This window comes from Cupressus sempervirens, chromosome 5, assembly GCF_028749045.1.
Source record: "Cupressus sempervirens isolate cs-2001-9-10 chromosome 5, ASM2874904v1, whole genome shotgun sequence".
Lineage (NCBI taxonomy): Eukaryota > Viridiplantae > Streptophyta > Pinopsida > Cupressales > Cupressaceae > Cupressus > Cupressus sempervirens.
Genome location: NC_143122.1, coordinates 195,235,548 through 195,261,541, shown reverse-complemented (window position 1 = coordinate 195,261,541; position 25,994 = coordinate 195,235,548). Strand labels below are relative to the sequence as shown.

At 36.4% G+C, this 25,994-nt stretch overlaps 1 protein-coding gene across 1 annotated transcript in view; it reads left to right on the top strand.

Annotated features, from left to right (window-relative positions):
• LOC149555057 (uncharacterized) overlaps positions 1-25,994 on the top strand; it is a 208,787-nt gene that overhangs the window by 131,371 nt on the left and 51,422 nt on the right. Inside the window, exon 10 of the mRNA XM_089829092.1 lies at positions 17,473-17,604. Within this exon, the coding sequence (XP_089685218.1) occupies positions 17,473-17,604 (132 nt within the window). The remainder of the gene's footprint in view (positions 1-17,472; positions 17,605-25,994) is intronic.

Below are 25,994 nucleotides of genomic sequence, written 5' to 3'. Positions count from 1 at the left end.
AAAATTCTTCCCTTATCCAAGTTGTGACTCATAGGCATAGAAATGTCTACATCACAATGTGATCTTGAACTCATCTAGATCTGACAGTAGATCTCTACTGTTCAACACATTATCTAAGAGATTGTCATTTCTCATAATGTCTTTTATACAAGTGTTGATTATCTTAGAGATCATCGCCTTTTAAATAATGAATACAAATGGTGGAATGCACAACAGTCAATAGCTTGACAATAAAATTATTTTATTAATAATTTAAAGAATACAAATGTATTATAATTCAACCATACCAAGTCTTTTCCTGAAGTGATCTATCTTCACTCGTGAGAGAGGTTTCGTAAGAATATCTGCTGTCTGATTTGCAGCGCAAATGTATTTTAAATTTACAGTATTCTTGTCTACCATCTCTCTTACATAATGGTAAGGAATTTCAATATACTTGGACCTGTCATGAAAAATTGGATTCAAAGAAAGCTTGATGGAACTTTGATTATTACAATGAACAATCGTAGGATTCATGGCTTGACCAAATAATCCCACAAGTAACTTTCTAAGCCAAACTGCTTCGAATTCAACTTTCTCATACTTGAGCCCAAGGTTAAGGGTGCCTTGTAAGTATCTTATGATGTGTTTGACTACAACTAGGTGAATCTCCTTTGGCTCACACGTAAATTGACTTAAAGCATTAACATCATAGCAAATGTCACTCTTGTATTTTCGAAGTACATAAGAGATCCAATCATCTGTCTGTAAAGAGTAGAATCTATGGAGGGTGATTCTGCTGCTTCCTTAAGTTTATGAATATTAGTCTTCATTGGAGAAGACATAGGCTCACAGTTCTACATTCCAAATCTCTTCAAGATGTCTAATGTATACTTTCCTTGATTAAGTGTAATGCTCTCAGAATTCTGCCATACTTCCAGTCCTAGGAAGTAATGAAGGAGTCCTAAATCTTTCATTTCAAATTCTCTGATTAGAGCTTTCTTGCATTGATCTATAAGATGATCATCACCTGTTATTAGTAAATCATCAACATATAGTATCAAAATTACCATATCATCTTTATCCCTTTTATAATATAGATTTGGATCAGCTTCATTCTTGGAGAATCCTAAGGCGGTGAGATACTTATCAATTCTTTCATACCATGCCCTTGGAGCCTGTAAAAGTCCATAGAGAGCTTTCTTGAGCCTGCAAACAAAAACTTAAAGGTTATGAGTTTCAAATCCTTCAGGTTGCTCCAAATATATCTCTGCTGTAATCTTTCTATTTAGAAATGCTGTTTTTATATCCATCTGATGTACTTTCCATCCCTTCGATGCTGCAGTAGCTAGGACTGTTCTTACAGAGGTGTATCTAGCAACAGGAGCAAAGGTTTCATCTTAATCAATCCCCTCCTCCTGAGAGAATCCCCTGACTACAAATTTGGCTTTATATTTTTTAATGCTAGCGTTAGTAGCATGCTTGATTTTAAATATCCACTTAGAAGAAACATTGGATTTTCCTTCAGGTCTTGGAACAATTTCCCAAACATCATTCTTCATAATGGATTGGTATTCTTCCATCATGGCATCCTTCCAAGCTATATGTTTAATAGCGTCTAAAACATTGGCTGGTTTTGATTTAGACAAATCACTCATGTTTGCTGCATAACTAGAAAATCTTTTGGGTCTTTTGCTTTCTTTGAAGGTTCTAGATGGTGTAGTAAAATCTTGAGCTTCCTCTACTATCTTAATGGCCCAAAGTGGTCTTCTCTTTGAATCTTGAGTTTCCTCAAGATTGAGATTTTGAATTTCATCTTTAATTTCATCAATGTTCTCCCTCTGAAACTTAGATTCAATATTTTCTTCAAAACTAGGTAAGGGAGAGGGTTCTCTAAAATTTAGGGCTCTTTTGAATGCTAAGTCTTCTTCAAGTATTACATCTCTACTAAGTTCAATGTTTTCTTGACCAAGCATGAAAATCTTATATGCTTTAGATGTTTCACTATACTTGACAAAAATACCTTTTTTCCTGGAGGGTTCTAACTTAGTTCTCTTTTATTTCTGAACATATATATATATATATATACTAGGCACCTAGATATCCTAGGATGAGTTATATTAGGTTTAACCTTTGTAAAGACTTCTTTAGGAGTTTTATCTCTTAGGTAGAAGTGAGGACTTCTGTTTTGAATATGGACAACAGTACAAGAGGCTTCTGCCCAAAGATAATATTTTAAATTTTGATCAAATATCATAGCTCTTGTAGCTTCTATAATTGTTCTATTCTTCCTTTTTGCTACCTTCTTTTGTTGTGGGTTATAAGTAACGGTATACTCCCTCTTAATTCTTGTTTTTTTACAAAACTCTTTAAACAAATCTAAAGTATATCCCCTCCATTATCAGTCCTAAGAGTTTTAATTTTGTGTCCAGATAAGTTTTCAGTGAAGGTTTTGAATTCTTTAAATCTCTTAAGGATTTCTTCTGATTCTTTACACTTTCAAAAGTAAATCCGAGTTTCCTAGAAAAGTCATCTATAAAAAAGTATATAGTACTAGAATCCTTCAAGAGAAGGAATAGACATAGGTCCACATAAATATGAGTGGATTAAATTCAAAACATTGTTAGTTTTTCTAGTGTTATCATGAAATGGACTTTTGGTGTTCTAACCTAGAGTGCATCCTTTGCATATGCTTGAGTGATCTTTATTCTACTTAGGTAAACTAGTTACCATCTTTTCCATAGTTGATAAGGTTTTGAAATTTAGATGACCTAACCTTCTGTGTCATATTTTGTTTATATTTGCAGTTTCATGAATTAAGGCTTGAATAGGTTGACACGGTTTTGTATTTAATTCATACAAGTATCTCTTTCTTTGACCAATCAACTTTGATTTCTTAAATGAAGAGTTCGTAGACGAGGTCATTACTATACTGTCCATGTATGCAACATTATGTCCATCATCTTCAAGTGCTGTAACCGAGATTAGATTCCTTTTTATTCTTGGTATATAGAGTACTCCTTTGAGATGTAGGGAACTACTTGACTTCAGTTTCAAGGTGCAATTCCCAATTCCTTTGACTGAGTGAGCGGAATTATCACTGATTGTAACCTTGCCATCAACTTCTTTAGATATAGAGTCCAGTGCTTCTTTGTATCCTGTAATGTGTTGACATGATCCACTATCGACTACCCATGTCTTACTTGATAATTTATTTGATAGTGCTGAATACAATACACGATTCTCAGGATCATAGTTTTCTTCTTTCCTAGTAATGTTTGTACAATTTACTTGCTGCTTAGAATTCTCAGGGCAATTAGTTCTATAGTGTCCAAGTTTTTTGGATTTGAAGCATTGTATTTTGGATAGATCTTATTTAGCTTTGTCATTTTTTTGATTACCCTTCTTCTTCTTGAAGTGCTTCTTCTTACTTTTATAGGAATGTGTTGAGAACATGAATTTCTTCATCTTCAATTTTCAACTTTCCCCCTTTCTTAAGTTTTCTAGATTCTTCCTCAAGACAATCTCCCTTAAGTCTATTGAAGTCAAGAATATTGTCTCTAGCACTTACTCTTTGTGCGAACATTTCCCATGAATGTGGTAACCCATCTATAGCCATCAGTGTTAGTTCTTTGTCTTCAATTATGGTTCCTATACTCGCAAGTTTATCTCTTAGACTAGCAACCCTTAGGAAGTAAAAATTCATCGATTTTTGCTTCTTTATTTGTATATGATTTAGTTGTCTTTTTAGTGCGAGGGTTCTAGTTGCATTGTTAACCTCATATGCATTTAATAATGCATTCATCATATTAAATGCTGTTTGATGTTTTATTAGCATAGGTACTATTTCGTTTTTCACTCCATTTGATATGATCTGCATGGCTTTCCTGTTTCCTTTACTCCAAATAGTTTTATTAGGTTCAAAAGTAGGTTGCTTGGATGCTGAATCAACATATTGTTTCACGTCACCGTCTTCAAGAATCATCATAATTCTGAATTTCCAAGCAAAAAAGTGTTCTTTCCCATCAAACCTGTCCTTGGGTCTGATTGTGCTTGCCATTGAAGATAGAAAGATGTTGCTAGATATATTAAGTCTATTTGTCAATTTGCAGAGCCTAGGTTCGACTACTAGAGCTTTGATACCATGTAAAGCTTCTACAAATTTTGTAAAAATCAGGCTGAGTTACTAGTTGTAGGTAATGCTGAAGATGAATCTTAATATATTGATCTATATAAGAAATATAATAATAAGTATTATTGTATTGTGAACTTTTGTATGTCCAAGCAACTCGCATAAGGCAGTGTTAAAGAGAAGGAAACTTATCGATTTCTATGTGTTCTCTATCCTCACACTTGTCTTATATTTAGAAGGTAACCAAAAGGCACGTCTCTTCCCTTGATTGTCTTCCGAAATCGGCGCCTAGTATAGGAAAAGATTTAGTTAGTGATTAACTAACTAAATTACTTCAAGATCAAACTTTAAACAAATTTCCTAAGAGACTCATCGAACTTGACTGAAGACTAAGCACAATCAGATCCGAATGATTTGTATCATCAGACTAGGATGATTTCGAAGTTATAGAATTAACAGAATGAAAGATCATCTAATATTGTATAAGCATGCACAAAACTCTTTGGATCGATTAAGACACAACACCTTCATACCGACTGTAAGTATTGGATGCATCTGGAATCTATTTCTTTTTAAACTTGAAGGCTTGAACAAATAAATGAATGAGATTCGAGAGATGAGCGTGAGGACAATTATTTCGTATTCTATAACCCTTGGCTGAAGTTACTAGTGCAATGTGGTGTGACAGATTATTTTAGGCTGCAAGAGGATTTTTGTTGGTAGGGTAATAGCCTTTTATATTATGATATGACACATAACATTGATATATATTTGGTACTATGCAACTGCTAGCAAAATTCAAACATTATTAAGGTTGAGATTTAATCTGCACATTATTAATCCTGCATCCAATACATTGGTTGGACTGCGATATTCTGAAGCTTAAATTCAAACATTGCCTTAGTCTGAATTAAATATATTAAGAGCTGTTGTGAATATGGACAATGGTTATTTGCGAGTATATTCATACTTATTGATAGAAGGCTTGTTTCTATTTGGAAGAAGCATACTCTTCTTATTGTGACTGATTTTTTTTGAAAATTGAAAGTTTTTCAAGTATTTTTTCTTTGAATTAATGATTAGGACTCAAAGATTTTGATTTGTGGTATTAAATTCTCTAATTCATACATTGATGGGCAAAATTGGTGGAAATGGTTCTTCAAACAAGTGGATTGAATTGAAACATGGGCAGATGAAAATTCACCATGGTGTCAATCTATATTCCCCAGAAGAGAAGCCCATGAATGCTCAATTCAGATAATGTCTCATTTTGAGGAACGCTTGGATGTTATTGTGGGGGTACGACAAGTAGTCCCACCCAATCTTATAGTGCAGAGAATATAACCACGATCATATGATGCTTCAAAGTTTTCTTTGTCACAAAGTACTTTTCCTTAAAGTATGAAGGATGTTGATAATGATAATTACTTAGAAGTTGATTATTACCAATATCAAGAGATGCAATATGACATTGTAGAGGGTTTACTAAAATCTTGACAAGTCTAGATCGAGTGGATATAAAGTCACAAAACCACAAATTGAATGAGCCATGGAAGGACCAATAATGTAATCAATCTTTAGCCAATCTTCTAGTCACGAAATTAAGATTCATGCAGGAAATATAGTCTCTTACTTTTGTTCAAGGATGCCGAAGTTAATCTTGATATGTGACTTCTGAACCGAGTTGACAATATGTGCAAGTCGTGGATTGAGGATAATCAAGGAATTATGATACAAATGAGTCTTTGGTGATTACAGAAGTAATTCAATAATCGAGCAATTAATAATTTATTGGAGGCAATGAATTTTCCCTTGTGTCTCAGATAACCCTTCAGATATCATTTCTGTAATACCAAGAGGCAATAATCCGTAGTCACTATATTATTGAAGGCAGAACAATCGAGTGGGGGAAAACGGAAAAGAAGGGAAAGACACATCAACAATCAACATACATCCATTAGTTTAATATTTGATAGAGTGAACATTAATAAATCTATATACATATTTGAACAATATGTATATTCAAAATTCACAGGTCCAAGGGAGCCATAATTTCAAGTTATGGTCCAAGGGAGCCATAAGCTCAAGTTATGAATTCAATTACCAGAGTTTATTACTTTGTGAATGATCTATGTTCATCAGTCAAAGGATGCCACACTATACATACAAGTGTTGACTAAGTAGAGAAATGATCTGGGCACTAGAAGGTTCAAATTAAGCATCAATGAACATATGCTTTCCAATCTTATTATATTTAGTAAAGAAACTGGTCTTGTTCGAAGCATATCACTGGAAGAGAATATTATAAGAAACCTAGAAGAGAATATTAATCATTTGTGACAGAGACAAAAGAATGGAAAAGTCAAGACTTCTAATTAGATATTGAGGATATCACGCAAATCATTTGTTGTTGGACTTATGTCAAACCATGATTACATCAACCATAATCAATAAGATCAATATATGCATCTCTAATTATTGAATGGAAAATCCTATTTATATTCCTATGTATCACAAGAATGTTAGCAAGAAAGTGAATATTTTAGTGATGGAAACTAAAGGAAGCTCTCATCGTGCTACCCTCTTAAAGATCCTTTTGAGAAAATTGGCTTTAACTTCTTGTTAGGAAGAAAGAAGCAAATTATATCAGGAAGAATGTTGATGATAAGTTTCTCAAGAATAGTGGTATAAGGATGATTCTTTTGAAAGAAGAAAAAGAAGAATATAAAGAAGTTTGCCATATTTGATGTGATACAAAAAACAAAATCGACGATATGAGTGGGAATTTTACATTGTGGGGGGAATATAAACCAATGTTCCATTCCCATTGTTTGACAAATGATTATATAGAGGCATTTTCTGACTTGATGGATATGGACCTTCATTAAAGCAACTAGTATCAAGGATGTACAGATAAGGATGTTCTTGTAGGAAAATAAGCTTGGTACTTTACACATGCTACCAAATATTGTGCAGACTCAATCTTATGGTAGTAACTTGAAAGAATTTGTGATCTAGAACTTAATAGTCATCTGATGATCTAGTTGGTTAACGTGATGCTCAAGAAGTGAATATCTTTGATGATTGCAATTATGAGTATCCTTTCATATCAAGAGGGAGTTCAATACTTCATCAGAGACAACCTTATAGAAGGAGCTCAAAAGATTGATACTTGGACAAAGTCTAACATAGATGTGCATGACTACATGATCATGATGGGCCTACTCATTTGTACATAACGAGGAAGCAATAACTTGTCACATGAAGGTTGAAAGATTAATATCAGATTCATAGGGAGTCCGATAGGCATCCTTGGTGAAGAGAGTCTCAAAGGGATTAACTAAAAGACCTGACTTCCCAGGATCATTGTTCAGAGGTGGAATTTTTGAGGTGCAATCTTTTGTGAATGATATCTTGTCTATGAGGGAGAAGTTCTAAGTGAAATTTATTGTAATGTATTCTTCTTTGTTAGAGAGAATTGAGGTGAAAGCCCTTGTAGCATCCTCTAACTTGGTTCGTGGTGGTTACTATTTCACATATGATATGTAATGAAATGTGACGATCTTTCATTGACATATATAAACAAAAGGTAACCATTGTAAGGTCATGATCTTATAAATGGTAGACTTGTTTTCATGACAAACTTCATTAAGTTGTTGTCCCAGAGTGTTGGAAGTCATAATAACGAACGTATCATAATCAGACTTCATTAAGTTGTTGTCACGAAGTGTCGGAGATCATGGTACTTGTCATGATAGAGACCATGACATTATAATGTCCCCATTTTTACCAGGTTCCTGCAGTTGGCCAAGTACATTCACCATCGCGACCCTCGTGAGCTGACAGTAGGATTTGAGGGTCTCAGTTGTGTGGTTATAGCCTTTCCAGCAGCATATGGTGTGTTTTGGCTCCGTTTGAGGGACTTACTATTTATAGTAAGTCAATTTGTTAGTTCCGATGAGCTCAGTTGAGTCAGAGGAGTTAGAGATGCTCTCTGTTTTCAGGCTTCTGGTTTAGGTTCCAAGAATCTCGGAGGGAGCGTCTATTTATAGTCACCTTGTCAGGTTCATTCATCATCTTTTATCATCAGGATCACTCTGGTGTTGTCAGATTTTGATTTTGATGCTTCATTAGTTGTTTTCGCAAGAGAGGTGAATTATTATTATTATTATTCATCTAAATATGTTGAGGTTGCTATTTTTGTTGGTGTTGTTGGTTGGTCACCTTAGTATCATAGCTCGTTGGAACCAAGATGAAAAGTTTTAAATCATGGGAACAAGAAAAAGCAGGCTTACATGTTAGAATTTGAAGTTATGGTGGAAAGGGTCATTTTCGGAGCCAAAGCAATTAATAAATTAGTTTATAATGACACTTTATTATATTTTAATGTTGTGTGTGGGGAGCTTCTTAAGTGGAGTTCATTTGAGAAATTTTGTGCCATTTGGAGATTATAAATATGAGCCCATTTGATGAGTAAAGCATCCGATTAATTATTTGCTTTTGTTACTTGTAAAGAAATTTTGAGTTGTTTTTCCTTTGCCCTTGCTGAGGTATAAGTGTTTAGTGATCTTGCTTGGAGACTGATTCTCCTTGATTTATCTATGCAATTGTAGCTGAGGTATTGTGATTGTTACTTCTCTATTGTAGCATACTGCTTATGAGAAGTTGGTGTTCATTGTTATGGTGGTTGGAATTCTGAAGTTGATAGGGTTTCACTCTATTTGTGCTGGGAGTGGCTTTGAAATTCAGTTACGAATTGAGAAGTCTTTCATTGGTATCTGTGTATGCTGGAAGAATTAATTTGGCACCCTCTTGAATGCTGGGATGACAATCTATAGCAGACTTTGGGTTATCATTTACAACCTGCAATTATTAGCAAGGGCCTGCAATTTGATTTCAGAACTCCACAATTTTGTACAAGGCTCACGCAACAATGATTGGTGGCTGCAATTTGGTCCATAGATTAATTGTGGCATTCTACCTACTGAATGCTGATGATGAAAGGAGTTGCAATCTTCCATTAGCAGCTCGACTAGGTATTCTATTGTTCATTTGATCTGCTCTATCCATGTTCTATTCAATTTATATAAATTGCATTTGGTATTGTAATTTGTGCAAATTTAGATTTGAGCAATGAAAGATTTAATCTTCAGCATTGCATTGCTTCTTCCAATAATCATTATTACTAAAGAATTCAAGGGAATTGAACACAAGTATTTAGCACAAGCAAAAAGGGAAATATATGTATTTGCTATCTACACGTAGGTGGTAGAATTTTTTTGATCCATTTTCAGTATTGCCTAAACTTGATTGCAAATTGTTTGACAAAATGTCAAATAACTAAATGCTTAAGGAGATTAGTATCTTTGTCGAGCTTGAGCCAAAAGGGGATATTACAAACATTGTGATTTCTTGTTAAGTTGTTGTCCCAAAGTGCTAGAAATCAGATAACTCATATCCTTCTAAGATATAACATATTCTTTTGGTAGGCATCAAGGATTTGATGCCAGTTGTTGTCAGTAAAATCTATACTGTAGCCGATGGGTAGAATTGTATCCAAAAGGGCGCGTGACGGTTGAGCCATCCTTTTGGGAAAGTATATGTACACCGTCCAGAAGGGACTTTGGAACATCATCATAATCTTATTGTAAGCATTGTAGTGCATATTGCGTATATGAATAAGTATCTGTTCCATGTTATATCTACATGGAACAATGCGATAAGTATCCTTTTACCCTGTACAGTAAACATTTAGCGCCGTTGCCAGCCGAACTTGGAACAAAGGAAGTGTTATGAAGATTAATGCCGAATCTGCTTAATAAAGATAGGAATAAGATAAAAGATAAGGATGAGATACGCACAACACAGGAAGTATTAATTTTAGCACAATAGGCAGAGCGTAGACAAAAGCTTTAGTAGATTAACGACGGACACTGAAGGGGTGAAGGAGCACAGATGGAGGGAGTGCATTCACCTAGCACACTAAGGAGTGCCGAGGAATTGCTAGAAGAAACTCGACAACGATTGAATTTAGTTGAAGAGACAAGGGAGGAGTTCCTTAACTTGTATACGTTGAGGGAAGAGAGTCCGAACGGAAGGGAAGTAACTCACACGGCTCGAAGTGTCGAAGGAGCACAAACGTGGAGTGAACTCTTCGTTCCTGATACACCCGACAAACGGATATAAGCAGAGAATCAAACAATTTTGCTTGACAAAGATCTTTTCTCATTGGTAATGCAGTTCCCCAAAGTAGGGCGGTTGTCCGAAGTAGCGCGGTTGTGCAGAACAACGTGAGTGCTTAGAACAACGCGGGTATACAACAAGTGCCACAGAATTAGAAGAAAGTAGTAATGGTAGGACCAAAGGAAAAATTGTTGAAGTTCAACAGTGATGGGATGATAGATCCGATCAGACATTGCAAAACATGCGAAACAATATGGATGGCGAATGGTGTAACGGACCAGGATGACTAGGTCCAACAGTGCCTGGCCAACCTACGGGGTCTTGCGATTGATTGGTTTTTAGATGCTGATCCATAGAAATTAACTACATGGACAAAAGTTAGGAAGGAATTCCTAGCAGAGTTCCGACTACTAAGGGATGATAATGAAATTGTGGCAGAAATATATAGTACGACGCATGGAAAGAATGAAATGATCTGTGTGTATGCAAGAAGGCTGAACGAGTTGGTGGAAAGGATGGAGAGCCCACCAGTGGATGGATTAAAGAAACAATGGTTTGTGGAAGGGCTATGACCGACACTAAAGAAAAAGATGAAAATTGTACCTCTAGCATTGTACGCTGATGTGTATAACCAGGCGATGGATCTGGAGAGGGAGCAGAAAACGAGCAAAAAGAAGAAACACAAATCGTCGGGCTAAGACAACTCATCTTACAAAAGTAGCAGTAGCGACGAAGAATCAAGTAAGAAAGTTCGAGCATTGCAGAAGGATATGTTACGGACAATGAAGGAATTACAAAATTTGAAAAATAATCCTGACTCAGTAAAAGGGGAATTGTGGTGTACGGACTGTAAGGAGGATGACCACACAAAGGGCTTTTGCCCGAAAAAACAATTTTGCAATATCTGCCAAATTGCGAGACATTCCACAAGGGAATGTCTATTCAATATGAAGACGAAGGGACACTGGCAAGTGTTATTGACACTGGAAGTATCCACCTCAAGAGTAGGAATGAACGCGAACAACAACGCAACCTTAGGAGGATACCATAACAATGACTGGCGCAAACGAGGTAGCAACTATAACAATAATAACAATAATGGAGGTTGAAGTTGGATACAGTACTACTCAAGTGGACGACTGATGATACAATGTCGTGCGTGCAACCTCTGGGGGCACTTCACCAGAGACTATACCATGAAGGAAACGCCACAATTGTTATGCAGATGGCGTGGTTCGGGAGACCACGAGGATTCAAAATGCTCTATGCAAGGGGTGAACTTGTTAAGCATCAAAGCATGTGATGAGAAGATAATAGCCATCACTCGTGAACAAGCAAATGAGACAATATACCTGAATGCAGAGGAAGAGAAGAAGAGGTTGCAGCAAGCACGCACAGAGTTGGAAAAACAAATGGAAACTTGCAAACAAAAGACTCTGTCGACACCTCGAGGAGAAACCTGGTAGAACAAGACATGGTAAGGCAGGTAATGCAAATGGAAGTTCCTATAAAATTAAATGACCTTACAATGCCTCGGTTGCAAACAACGATATTGAACATGACACCACTCTTGAAAGCAACAGAAGAGACCGGAAAGGATGGCAGCGGAGTGACTGCAACAGACGCAATGCTACTAGCACTCACTACGGGGAGACATCCGATAGTAGTAGAGATGGGTATCCTGGGAATAGTACTCATAGACACAATCATCGACGAAGGGTTAGGAGTAAACATACTACCAGAGGATATATGAAAAAAGTTGAGAGAACCTACATTGTGGCTACCTACGTTTCAATTACTCACTGTAGATTAGCATGGGATTAAACCTTTAGGAACCCTGATGGCACAACGTGTAACTATCAGCACACAACCATTCCTGTTGGATTTTGTGGTATTCCGTTAAAAAGAAAAGGATATGATGCCATCCTCGAACGGGGTTGTCTGGTATATGCGAAGGTGAAACATGATTGGAAATGAAATACCTTGTCCATGGAATGTGGAGGCTGAAGATTTGTAATCAACTTACACACACATATGATAGGTGAGGAGGCAGTGGTGTTGGATTCCGAAGGTGAAGGTGGAGGGGACGACGAGGGGAAGAAGAGAATTAAACCTGATGAAGAGAGATTCTTGAGACTGGAATGAGAGTCTAATGATGATGACTTGGACTCGGTGAACGGCCTACTCCATTGGTAGATGGAGGACTATGAGCTCTTTCTGAGTTATAATATGTTAAGGGTTGATGAAGGCAATAAAGGAGAGGAAAATGAATGTGCGAAGGAATATAGAGAAGTGAAAGAAGGTAAGGCAGTTACAATTGAAGCTGAAGGAAAGAAAATACTGTATGGCCAGTACAAGAGAAAGAATATATCGTACGAACCCATAAAAAGGAAAGATTCCACCGTACAGCACACGGTGAACGGGCCGTGCGGAAAGAAAAGGTTACATCGTAGCACAAATTTAGTAGAAGGTACACATAGCGAAGACAACACATCGTACGGTCTGTACAAGAAACAAAGAGGAAGGGCTTAATAAAAACTTCAGCAGTACGGAGTGAAAGTTCTAGAATCAAGAATACAGTTATTGACGGCAAGGAGTGGCAGCCGACAGAATTCATGGTACCAAGTTTAAGGATCACGATCGAGAACAAACTGGGAGATATGGAAAGTTTGAGGGAGAGATTGCATAACTTAAATAAATTTGATGAGCGACAATTGCAGGCACAATGGCCCACAAAGGTTACACAGAATAGGCGAAAAGTATGGCATGACAAGCATTTGAAATTGAATAAATTTCAACCAGGCCAGTTAGTTTTAAAGTATAATGGGCGTAACGAGATGAGACTAGGAAAATTTAAAGTTAAATGGGTCGGACCATACAAGATCCGTGAAGTTGGTGATAATGGGGCAATCAAATTATGGACGCTCGATGGGAAAGAAGTAGTTAATGCAGTGAATGGGTCGGAGTTGCAAATCTATCATGAAAGAAATAATGTGCCTCTGCAGACAACTCAGAGAGAATAAACAAAACGTAGTAATTAGTAATGTATATATGTAAAGTAAATGTAAATAATGTAAAATTGTAATATGTTAATAGAGCAATGATAAAAGAATAAATTGAAGGCCATCAAGTGGAAAGAAGATGATACCGTACGGTCATTATGAGGAAGGAAAGAACACCGTACGAATGCAAAGCACATAGGGAAAAGTAGATAATTGGCATACGGCACCTTACAAACATAGAAGGTGCACCGTACGGAGTTGGAAAAGAGAAACTCGTGACCTAAATAGATACCATATGACCACCACATACAAGAGGGACCGTGAGCCTAGCATCGTATGGCCTTAGGAGCACATTATACGACTTCAAAAGGGACTGTACAATAGTAATAGGACTGAAATAGAGCACTTGGAAAGGCACAAATATTTGGAGTTTCGTATGGTAAAGAAGCAACATCGTATGGGCATTAATAGAAGCCGTACAACCATCAATTAGGGAGTGATGTCGTATGATCGAGGATTAATAGCGTGCAGGCCAACAACCTATAAAACCACTGTACGGTGTACACAGGAGCTATAGAGTTTTGTATAGCCACCGTACGACCTTTTGATAGAAGGGGTAAGAAAGTTTTGTACGACCTGGGAGAACTGTGCAAGAAGAAGCGACCGTACGACCATACTTGTAAGGAGCTTATAAGCATTGTACGACCTTTGTACAAGTAGGGTATAACAGAGAGAGCCCACTATACGGCAAAATAGGAGGGGAGACCACCGTACGAAAGAAACACATCAAATAAAGACACTGTATGACCTTGGAGGCAGAAGAAGGCGAACACTGTACGACCGTACGACTAGCACATAAGTACATCGTACAAATTGGGAGGAAGGACCATTGTACTGAGAGGAAGGACCACCGTATGGACTGGGAGGAGGGATAACCATACAGGTTGGTTGGAAGGACTGCCTTACGATGTACGACTCACATAGAGAAGGGGCACTTGAAACACTGTAAGAAGACCAACGTATGGGAAGGAGACTGTTGTACATTGTACGATAGCAACAAAGAAGTTATTAAACATCATTGCACAATCATACGACATGAATTGATACAAGGGACGACACAGAAGAAGGGTGATAGAAGGTTCTAAAAGAAACCAAAAAAAATGATGACAAATCAAAACTGTTGATAATGGAAAATGTATGGTATCGAAGGGAAAGAGGTAAACAAGTAATTAAGAAAACATAAGCGGTTTATAGAAAGATTATGGGTTCGGAAGAAAATCACAAAAATGGTGTGTTCAATGGACTTCTATGTGGGTTTGAGGGCAGTCCCCCTTGACCCCACTGGGGGCGTTGCCTCCTAGACCCTTGGTCACTTCAGTTATCAGTCGTGGGAAGTGTGACCAGTTGATGAGACTTGGAGCTGCTGCAGGCACAGAGTATCTGTGTGCCAGAGGTGGAGAGAGCACTAGAGCAAGCCTTTCGAGAGGAATGCTACGCTTTGAGGTTCTCGGAGTAGGTGTTGTTTGGACTTGTGGCTGTTTTTGTGGATGCATAGAGAGCTCGGGAGGAGCTGACCATCCAGTTGGGGGTAGTAGAGCAACACTTGGCTCAGTTTACCTAGGATTTGGAAGCAGAGAAGGTGGCACGGATGGCTATCAAGGTCAGATTGGCTAGGGAGTGAATATTGTGTTAGCAAAGGCTACAGATGCAACATGTTTTTAGAAACCAGTTTGGTGTTGGCATGGGAGGAATGTGAATGTGATGTGAAGGAAAAAGGTCTATCTTGTTAGAGTTAGTCACAATTAATGTATTCCATTTTGTTAATCTGTCTTGGTAATTTTGTAATTGTTGTCTGGAGAGGACTTTTTTTTGGGGGGGGGGTGGGGGTGGGGGGGGGATGATGTTGTTGGTAAAATCTATAGTGTAGCCGATGGGTAGAATTGTATCCGAAAGGGCATGTGATGGTTGAGTCACCCTTTCGGGAAAATATATGTACACTGTCTGAAAGGGACTTTGGAACATCGTCATAATCATATTGTAAGCGTTGGAGTGCATATTGCATATATGAATAAAGTATCTTTTTTGTGTTATATCTTACTGTACTACATGCGATGAGTATCCTTTTACCCTGTACAGTAAACACCAGTGTACATACCAAAAGAATATTCATAAGATGAATATCATTTGATTGATATTTCTTGTTGAATCATGCTTCGGATTATATTGTAAGATAACATTTAAGTTGATGGATTTATGTTGATATCCTGAAATATGCCATTCCAAGAATATCATATTGAGATGATATCTCTTAGTATCCTTAAGAGCATAATGTGTTCTATAATTCCTCCCTAGCTAAGAGGGAGTCTTAAGGTTGTAGCTTCAGTTGGATTGATTCGATCTGAGATACATTATTGTTATTGGTAAATCATCATTTCCTATATATATTATATCCATGTTAAATTTTAAATATATATATATATATATATATAATATATCTATATATCATTATACATATTATTACTTTTGTTAATATATTATTAATTAATGATGATTAAACCATAGAGACATGTCTCCTCTCATATTTATATGAGATTCAAATCTGCATTTGGAACACACCTATAACAATGGCAATATTAGTACATTTGCAGCAATCTTGATGATTCAACAATGATAACAGTCTATTGCTTTAGGCAACACTATCCCCATACAGCATATGAACTTTATTAGGTGCTTCATACCCATACAATGCCATCAAGTTTGACATATATCCTTATATATGACATGTAGAATTGTAGCAATACTGTCCAAGTTGCAACCACTTCCCCCATGCTGCTTGCTGTCCTGAAATGTAGTTTGTAAAATATCTTTCCATCCATTTGTTCACTATCTCTGTCTGCAGATCTGTCTGTGGGTGGGTAACTACTGTTAAGAGTGAACTTTTCTCCATTCAAAGTGAAAATTTCCTTATAAAAGAGGCTTAGGAGCTTGCTGTCCCTGTCTCTTAATTGTAGTTCTTGATAACTAAAAATGTTTAATATGAGTTTCAGAATAAGCAATTCCATTTTGGAAAAGATTCAAGCTCAAAAGATTAGGTAAAATATGATAAAAGACAGTTCCTCAATCTGCACAATAATGGCATGCCGAATTGGAATCAATCCATTTTTAGAGCAGCCCTAGTTAGTATCAAATATCTCTGTAGACTGTGAGCTTGAGTATTGTTGACATGAATTGAATTGGATTACATTCTAGAACTTCGATTAGAAGTTCAATGTAAATTGATTATGAAAGTGAAGTCCATCAAGGGATAATATAATCCTTTTTTAGATGGGAAGAAGTCCATCAAGAGATAATATAATCCTTTTTTAGATGGGAAGAAAGTAGAATCTTACCTAAATCTTGATCCTCTTTTGATTTGATAATTTCAAGATTACATGGTATCTAGCTTCCATGGGACAGGTCTAATTTGAGCCATGAGATTTGTATATGTAAAGTTTCTATCAAATGTTGTTAGGGTGCACATACTTCATCAGATTAGGTACACCTGAGATACACTTATTGCATTCACCCTAATTTCAATTGCACCTCATATTAATCATACAAATCTACTAAACCAATAAAAGCAAGGAAATAACTTTAAAAAAAAAAAAAACATTATTATCGATTCACTAGTTTTCACAAAGATATTATGTTTAAAGTTTTGAGTTTGATGTTTTACAACATATCCAATCTTACTATGTACCCAAAATTTTTGGGTCACACCCGACGTACTCTACAACCATGCACCCTCACACCCAAATTTTCAGAAGATCACATCAGGTTCTATCTTTGTGCCTGCACCAGTGCTAACATGTTTCCTTGGTTTTATGTGTGTGTGTGAGTGGAATTATTGTGTATCATCTGTTCATCCATTCCATATGTATGTATTAAAATAATTTAAACCTGTTCAATTGTAAAAAGTTAACTTACGAGTTTTTCACTGCAATGAAATGTATTACATTGTCACACACTTTCTTGAACTTCCTTTGTTGGAATGGTTGTGCTGTGGGAGTAAGAAACGAGCTTTTGTAATATGGTTTTGATTCTTGAATGTAAATAGATACTACTTTGGTTGTTTTGTGATTTTTAAAAAGGTTGTTTGACCCTATAGTTTTAAAAACTAACCTTTTGCATTGGCAGTTATTCTAGGGGATACATATAATCCCAGTTCATTGCAAAGAGCAGCTTTTGGAGCTGATGCCTTAGTTCATGAGTGCACTCTTTTAGAGGAAGATGGCCATGATACTTTTAGGAAGGCTCACTCAACTGCAAGTATGCATCTGATAAGGCTTTCCCCCTTTTTCAATTTATGCTGTTTTGCTTTCATACTGTAAATGGCTTAATTTTTTAAAAGCAATTAATGAACCAAGGAATTTGAGAACTATGATAGGATTCACTAAAATAACATTTTTAGACAATTAATTTCTCTAGGTTCAGTACTGTGCATATAGCTATACCATGTTACAATACAAGCCTCTGTACTGGTCTCAGAATATTATTTCTTAGCTTCAGTTTATTCTTCAGACAGTGAGTTTTGTATTTTTTTGGTGTTGATTTGAGGGCAGCATGTTACTAGGTTAAAAAGGGTGTTCCAAAATTGTCTAGGAGTTGGATGGTGTTACTACAAAACAAGGAGAACTGAAAGAAGTCTATCCTTCAATAGTAGCTGGAAAATATAGTAAAACAGAAAAGAAGGCACTTAGGCCAGGAGCTAGATAAAGTTACCATGCAAACTGCACTACTGAAATAACAGTCTCCCATTTAACAAATTGAGCTTTAAAAACCAGAGATGACGGTATGTATTATAGTTGGTTTTTTGGCTTATTCACTTCAGTCAGTGTTTGACATCATATCTTGGACCTTCTTTGCAGGACGATTGCATTTTCTTTTGCCTTGTAATCAATTGTCTCATTTAGCTAGAAATAACTCCTGTGCATGCCAATGTGTATTTTATGATTTGCAATGACTTCAAAAATCATATTAAACTTCAAAAACTATGCTTTGCTTCACAGAACACTCAGTAACAATACCTGAGCGAAGCATCACACTTACATTTTTAGCACCTATGGTATACTGCATCTAAACTATACCACCCATTGAATTCATATTATCTGCCCAGTTATACTTATACCGCATTTAGGCCACCACAACAGTAAAATTTCAGGCATCAACTCTATATATTGCAACACTGAATGACTCCTTCATGCACCTCATCCATTAATCTGTTCAACTACATACATTAGCTACATGCTTGACTTATATATTTTCATACTACAACCATTAGCCACTTCCTAAACACTATCTAGAAATATGCTGGACACTATTATATTGCCGTCTGCTCCTATAAAAGGAAATAATGCTAATCTCCCAAGTTTAGGCGTCCACTACTCTTGCATCCAAGTGGCCCAGTAATTATTATAAAAATAGATGTTGCTGCCTGCACCTTGACAGAAAACAACTCCACTCCACTCAAAAAAATAAATTATTTATCAATTGTGTCAAGACTTGTTCCCCCTTAGATTGCTAAAATAATAGTTGATAGAGATTTTCCTTTGTTTACTGTACAGGGTAAAAGATACTTAACACATGTAGTATAGTAAGATATAACGCAAAACAGATACTTTATTCATATATGCAATATGCTTATTACAATAACTACAATGATTACAATTGATGATTACAATGTCCATTCCCGAAGGTGTACATATACCTTCCCGAAGGGGTGATTCAACCGTCATGTGCCCGTTCAGATACTATTCTACTTGTTGGCTACAATATAGAATTTATTGACAACATCATCGCCTTCAAAAAGAAAGTCGTCTCCGGATGACAATACAACAAAAATCCAAAAATAAACAACTAATTACATCAATGTATATATACGAGATAGAGGGATGCGTCCCTGGTGTAGTGGCCATCCGCGCCCTCAACTCGTTCAACTCTGTTGTAGCCAGTATACTTGCTCCTTTCAAACTTTCAATTCCGCTTCCGCCTCCATCTGAAGCTCTAAAGCTGATTGCATCATCCCTACTATTTCTCCCAGCTCTTTCTCCTTCTCGTCCACTACTCTGTCCTTCTCTGCCGCTATCTGTTCCTTCTTCACTGCCAACTTCTGTAGCTGACTTTGTCTGTCTAACAGAGCTGCCCTCTCGAATTCCCAAGCTCCCCTCTCCGTGGATAACCTAGCAATTGACTCCTCCCGAGCCTTCTCAACTACTACCTGATCCACCTGGCTCCTCAGTAGGGTGTAGTATGCCTTCCTGTGTATCTCCACTATCTTGTGAGTCAAAGCCTCTACTCAACTCTCCATACCAAGATCTCTCGTCGTGACCCAGTCTTGTTGCATCTTTGTAGTCCCCACATTCGGCCATCCTCACTCCTTGAAACACACTGTAAAGGCAGCCAAACATCCTAATCTCATGAAGGATATTACTCCCTCCAGCTCCTTCACTACTGCGTCCAAAGCCTAGGTCTCTGTAGAGGCTATCACCTTGCGTGCTCGAGTCGCTAGAGCTGCTATATAAGTAAGGAATGTCTCTTTCATCCCTACTTCCAGTGCTACTAGATGTTCCTGCTGCACACCCATAGTCCTCTCTACTACTTCCACCATATGCTCAACAACACTATGCGGTAGTCCCTCCTCCCGAGTCTTCTCCATCTCTTGTCTCTACAATGGGTTCTCCTCCGGAACTACTTTCCGCATGGGTGTTTGAAGGTACGCCACTCGAGGTGCTGGGTTATGGTGGAACCGTGTACTCAGGTATGCACTCAACTGCTAGGTAGAGGTGCTAGGTTATGGTGGAACTGTGTACTCAGGTATGCACTCAACTGCTAGGTTCGGCTCTGTCTGTCTCGCTCCAGTGATGCTAATAGTGTTGTATCTACCGTAACCACTGCATCAGAACCCACTATGTCCAATTGGACACCGATGCCCTTAAACCCTCGCTTACTGGTTCCTCCATTACCCCTATCTTTGTGTCTATCTCAATATTAGGTACTAGTGTCTCGTCTCCAGCCTTTGGTAAGCCCTCACGAGTTGGCTCCATCGTTACCTCCACAGCGGCTATCTCCGTTGGTGAAGGATGTGCCTCGACTACTGCCTCCGGAATAGCTCGTGTCTCTACAGTGAGTTGCATCACAACAAAAAATGTTGTCATCACTACTGGCTGCCCAAGTTGACGAAAGGCCGGAATGCCATGTATGCCAATAGGAGCCAAATGTGTTGTAGGTGAGAGTACAGGCCGTGGGAATCTCAATGGTGTAGCTATAATCACCTCTACCTCCTTGTCCTCTTCCCCTTCCCCACCGGTCCCACTCTCCTCCGAAGACCATCAGATAGAAACGATCGACAACATCCTTCACACCAAACCATTACTTTTTTTTGTCAAACAACGAGTCACCAATAACTCTCCAAGGCACATGGGATAACCTTTATTAATAAAAAATGCCACTCACCACAGATAGGCATTGCATGCTGTAGTCATTTATTTAATTCGTTAAATGTTTGGTCGTAACTAGAATAGTCAACATACCACAAAATATGTTTCCCCTTACCTAACCAAGCTGTTACACAAAACCCTCATTCATATGCTAATTATTAAATCTTGACACTGTCTATGGACATGGAGAATATGTGTTAGATGCATATTTTAAACTAGACCGCCATAAATAAAATCAAGAAAGTTGACTCTTAAATTAAATGTTGACGTGGCATATTAATATGACAAGTGGACATGCAAGCAGCTGACAAGCTACTGAAGTAGAACTCAATTAGCTTAAAAAAGTCAAGCACATCAAACAACTGAAGCACCTCGAGCATGTCAGGCAGCTCAAGCACCTCAAGTAGCTCAATCTATTTCTTTATTATTTAGGATGATACCTTGGAATTCATACGACCTTGATCATCAACCTTTGACATCAATGACAACATATTCGACACCATCATGAGCGTGTATGTGTTGTCACTTGCTGAACTGATTTCTGGTGTTTTAATAGATGGACCTGCACATTGTAAGAGGGGTTTGCATTATTGAATTCTGTAAAAGTGAACTAGTAGATTATGAATATAAATAAATGTATTTGTTTTTTAAACCAGTTTTATGTTTTAGCTTGTTGGTATTGACATAGGTTTAGTTATTGATGGTTGTCTTAACCAGCAACCTCAAGTCTTCTCATTTGAATAGCAATTCTCATGTTAGGCTATGGATGCCATGTGCAAATTCTTGCTTGGATGGAGCAATTTGGCATTGAAAATTATCTTTAATATAGTCTTTGATCATTCCTATATTCTTTATATTGTGTTTTCATTGCGATTACTAGCTCATTTTATTTTCTTTGGTAGTGTTATTTTTGATAGCAAACAATCAAATGTATGGAATTCTTTATGGTTGTGAAACCTTGTGTGAATGATGAACTTGTTATGATATGTGCAATTTAATTTTTTCAAACCATGAAGTAACTCAATGGTTGGTATTTTTTTATTAGATAAATAGGGATTTTGAAAGGGCCCTTATCCCTTGTACAAGTAGAAAGGTTAAGCTTTAAGCGCAACAAAACACCAAAAACAGCTTGTTGAAAGGATGGAACAGCCAGCAGGACAACAAAACAAGGCTACAAAGATAAGTCAAAGACAATAAAACACATCAATAAACAGCCATGCTATGCAAACAGAATCCCAACCAAATCATAGGAGTTTAAAGAAGTGATCTAACTTGGACTCTTTGTTATCATTTGTTCCCGGGTCCTTATTACCAATATTGCATTGCTTAAAATATGCAGAATTAATTGAAATATGATTATTTAGCATGCACTCTTCCATGATAGAGGGGAAAAGTTGATTCTTCTCAATGAAACACCTTTTCTTGTGACTGAGAATCTAAAGAGAAGTATTTGTAGCTTTAGGGGTTGAATCTGACCTCTCCACTTGATCCTTGCCTTTGAGTAAAGAGGACTCTAATCACAATTAGGCTACATTTGTTTCAAGTTCTAGTTTTTCCACCAACTTTTCCAAATTTAGAAGACAAAGTGACTTGAGCAAGGAGCACCTTGTGATTTTCCATTAGCACACAAAACCTAACATAACCTTACATAAGGAAAATGTGTCATGGAATTGGTAATAGGGTCAATAACACATGATTTCCCTAAAGAGTTGGCAATAAACCCTAGAATCTTGTGCTAATTCCAAAGGTAACCTTGGTAGGTGTAGGGCATAGAAAAGAAACAATGTGATTAAAGAGAGTTTGGGTAGTTAGGAAGCGAGGGGGTGTGTCCGTTGGTCTCTCTCACCAACCGAGCACTATTTAAGAAGATTGGAACATGAATGATGTATTGGTTGTCTTTGGTAATCAATAAGGAATACTTTTGTACACCACAAATATTTGGTATGCTTATCATTGGTAATAGTTTGTTATGTTGATACTAGTAAGGTTGAAGTGATACTTTAATATATTGTATGGTAAGCATTCTATAGTAGCAAACTCAAATTAGGATCTTGAGGTTTTGTTAAGTGACACTTGGAACTCATGTAAAGAGATATTCATGTCCAAAAGCCATGACTAATAATCCTAGTCTAGTCCCTAAAAATGAAGAAGGAAAAAGAAAAGAATTGTTGGCCTTGGTAGTTACCTTACCTTGGTCTCCTAATTTTCAGACATGAGAAACCCATCTTGTGATAGATACAATATGTGGCCAAATACCACAAAATTTCTCAGTGAGAGACTTCTTGAGTCAAGGTGAAGACTACACAAGAACAGACTTGAGAATCTCAACATTAGGCACTAGACTACCACCAGAAGCCCTTGAAGGAGAAGGAATGGTGGAATGAGGATCAACCAAAATTGAAGTAATAACCCTAAAAAAGCCATATCGAGAGTACATAGCAACACTAGAGGGATCGTGTGATATGCCTATTTTTAAGACAAGACTTAATAATAAATAATCATTAAATAATAAGATTTAATAAGAAAATAGAGAAATAAATAAATATTATAATATAAACAAACATAATCATAATATTAATAATTTTTTTATGTATATTATAAATAAATATTATTAATGTATAGTAAAATTAATAATCAAAGTAATTATTTTATTATCCTAGCATATATATGTACATGTAAATAAATATACTAAATAGAATGTCATACAATATAGACAATTAATAGTATCATTGTGTCTATTGTTTGACATGCTATATATATAATCATCTAAATGTAAAAAATTATATTGATAATTAATAAAATATAAATTATATATAATAGAAATAAAGAATAAAACATAAAATCAAAACTGGCGACTATAGGTCGCGACTTCAGGAAAGGAAAAACGACATGAAATATATATAAGATATAGCCAAAAAAAAAGGATCGGATATTTTTGGACAGATATTAGTTACTAGCAGTCAATGATAGTAGATACAACTCTAATGGCACTGAAGTTATTTCAGGTGATATTGCGTGAGAATCATAATAAGGAATTGCATGATACTATTGATTCAACACATTTAATAGTGCAGTCAGCATGGACATTGATGCATGCGCATGATGCATGTCCTATCATTACTTCCTCAAATTTTGGTGTTTTGTCATTAGTTGTATGCATTTAGGTATGTGGTGCATGTGAAGGTCATTTAATGTCAAATTGTAACCATTTGGTATGTTTTTGCATCATTTGTGCATTGGTCAACTGAAGTCAATGCTGGTCAATGGGCAGTCAAAGTTGCATTTTAGGCATGTGAGTCAATAATGTTGATGTTGGCAGTATTTGGAGCCAATTGAATGTGTTTGTAAGGGTCTTGTGTTTGTTTGCTTGGAAAATTGCAAAAAACTGTTGCAAAGTTGCAAAAATACAACTTTTACAAAATTGCAGAATATGAAGAGTTATTTTGGATTTTTCTGGGTTTGATGCATGTGGGAAGTTGTGATTTCATCTCCCACATTGATTTAAGATTGTAGAAAGATGTTTTGAAGTTTTAATGAAGAGTTGGCAAAATTTTTGGTATGAAAGTCCATGACTATGATAATTGTGAAGAACATCTCAACCTGCAACTTTTAATTGCCTTGAATATTGATACTTGTGAATGGTTTGAATGCGTGGTGGATGTTGTTATACTTGTTCTGGATACATTAATTGAGTGAGATAGTTGAATTGCTGAGTTTTGTCAAATTATTTGTGCTTGTAGGCCATGTTCTGGCCTGAACCTAGGGTTTGAAGAAGAATGGCCTATTCCTTTTGTCTCCACCATTGAATATTTTTGGTTTCTTGCACACACAAGGGTAGGCATGTACATTATACGATTCCCTTGGTAATTTCCTTACCACTCATGCTACCTTAGCAAAGTGGAGTCAATTTGAGTCTAGGTATATGAAGGTGAATAGCCTGGTAAACATAGCAGTCTATAGCAGCAGAGGGTTTCTATGGTGTCGAATGAAATTGGAAGGTGGAAGATATGCATTTGGATTGCCCATTAAGTGTTGGAGGTGTTAGTTTAGTGGGATTGTTTTGGAAATCTTGAAATTTTTGAAGCCCTAGTTTAATAGGCTTGAAACCCTTGTTTATTGATTAATTTGGGGCTTTGTGCCTTGGAGTCCAGTTGAGAATCTGAAACCTTGTTATCTTATAGTTCTCTCAAATGGGTATCCAAATCTCTAATTTGTTTGGGTGCTGTTTTGGGAAGATTTGAAATTATTGGTCAGAAACTGAGTTTGGAGGACCAATTCTACTTGGTTTGTTTTAGGAACAAATTCTTGATGTGGGTATTCGGATATGAACTTGTAACTTTGAGAACAGTTGGAAACTAGTTAGAGACGATGTCCAATGCTTCTGTAAGGCCTCTTGGTTGCCTTGTAGTTGCAATTGTGAAAAGATCCTATGAACCGTATAAAGGATAGTAAAAATCTGATGCTTGTAGTCACATTTTATATTCCTTATATGTTTTCCAAGAATATATTTCTACTGATATATATATTATATGGACGAGTTATAACCCTCCATAACACCGTTCACTACCCATGAGGGATGCCTTTACATAGAAACTCTTGCATAAATCAATAATTAACATTATTGTTAGTGTTGATGATAATCACCCACTATAAATGGTGGACTTAATAATCACCAATAATGAATAATGATCAGGCATCATTTATTTGTTAATGTTTTAATCAATAACGTGAATCGGTTTTGGCTTGATGATATTTGAAAAATTGTTTCACTGAAAATATGCAATAACAGTCATAATAACTATGATGCCCTTCCACTTATAAAAAACACTTAATACAGATAACAGTTATATAACCAGTAGCCATCGGTATATGGCTCAATCGTTATCATTATTAAGGATAGCACAATCGATGGTAATATGTAAAATGGCCTGATAAGGGAATATGAATATTTGATCAATTTAATATTTTATTATTATATAAAATATTTTATTTATATTATTTTCAGATACAATATTTAAAGTACAATATAGATATATATTTTAATGTATATTTAAAGTACAATATTATTGTATGTGAAAATTATATAGATATATTTATATATTTTATTGTATACATTACCTATGCACATTTTTAAAGTACTTGGTGAATATCATGTGACTTGATATTCTCAGGCCATTACTCTGGATATCATGAGATGATATCTAAATAAGAGAATATCTTTTA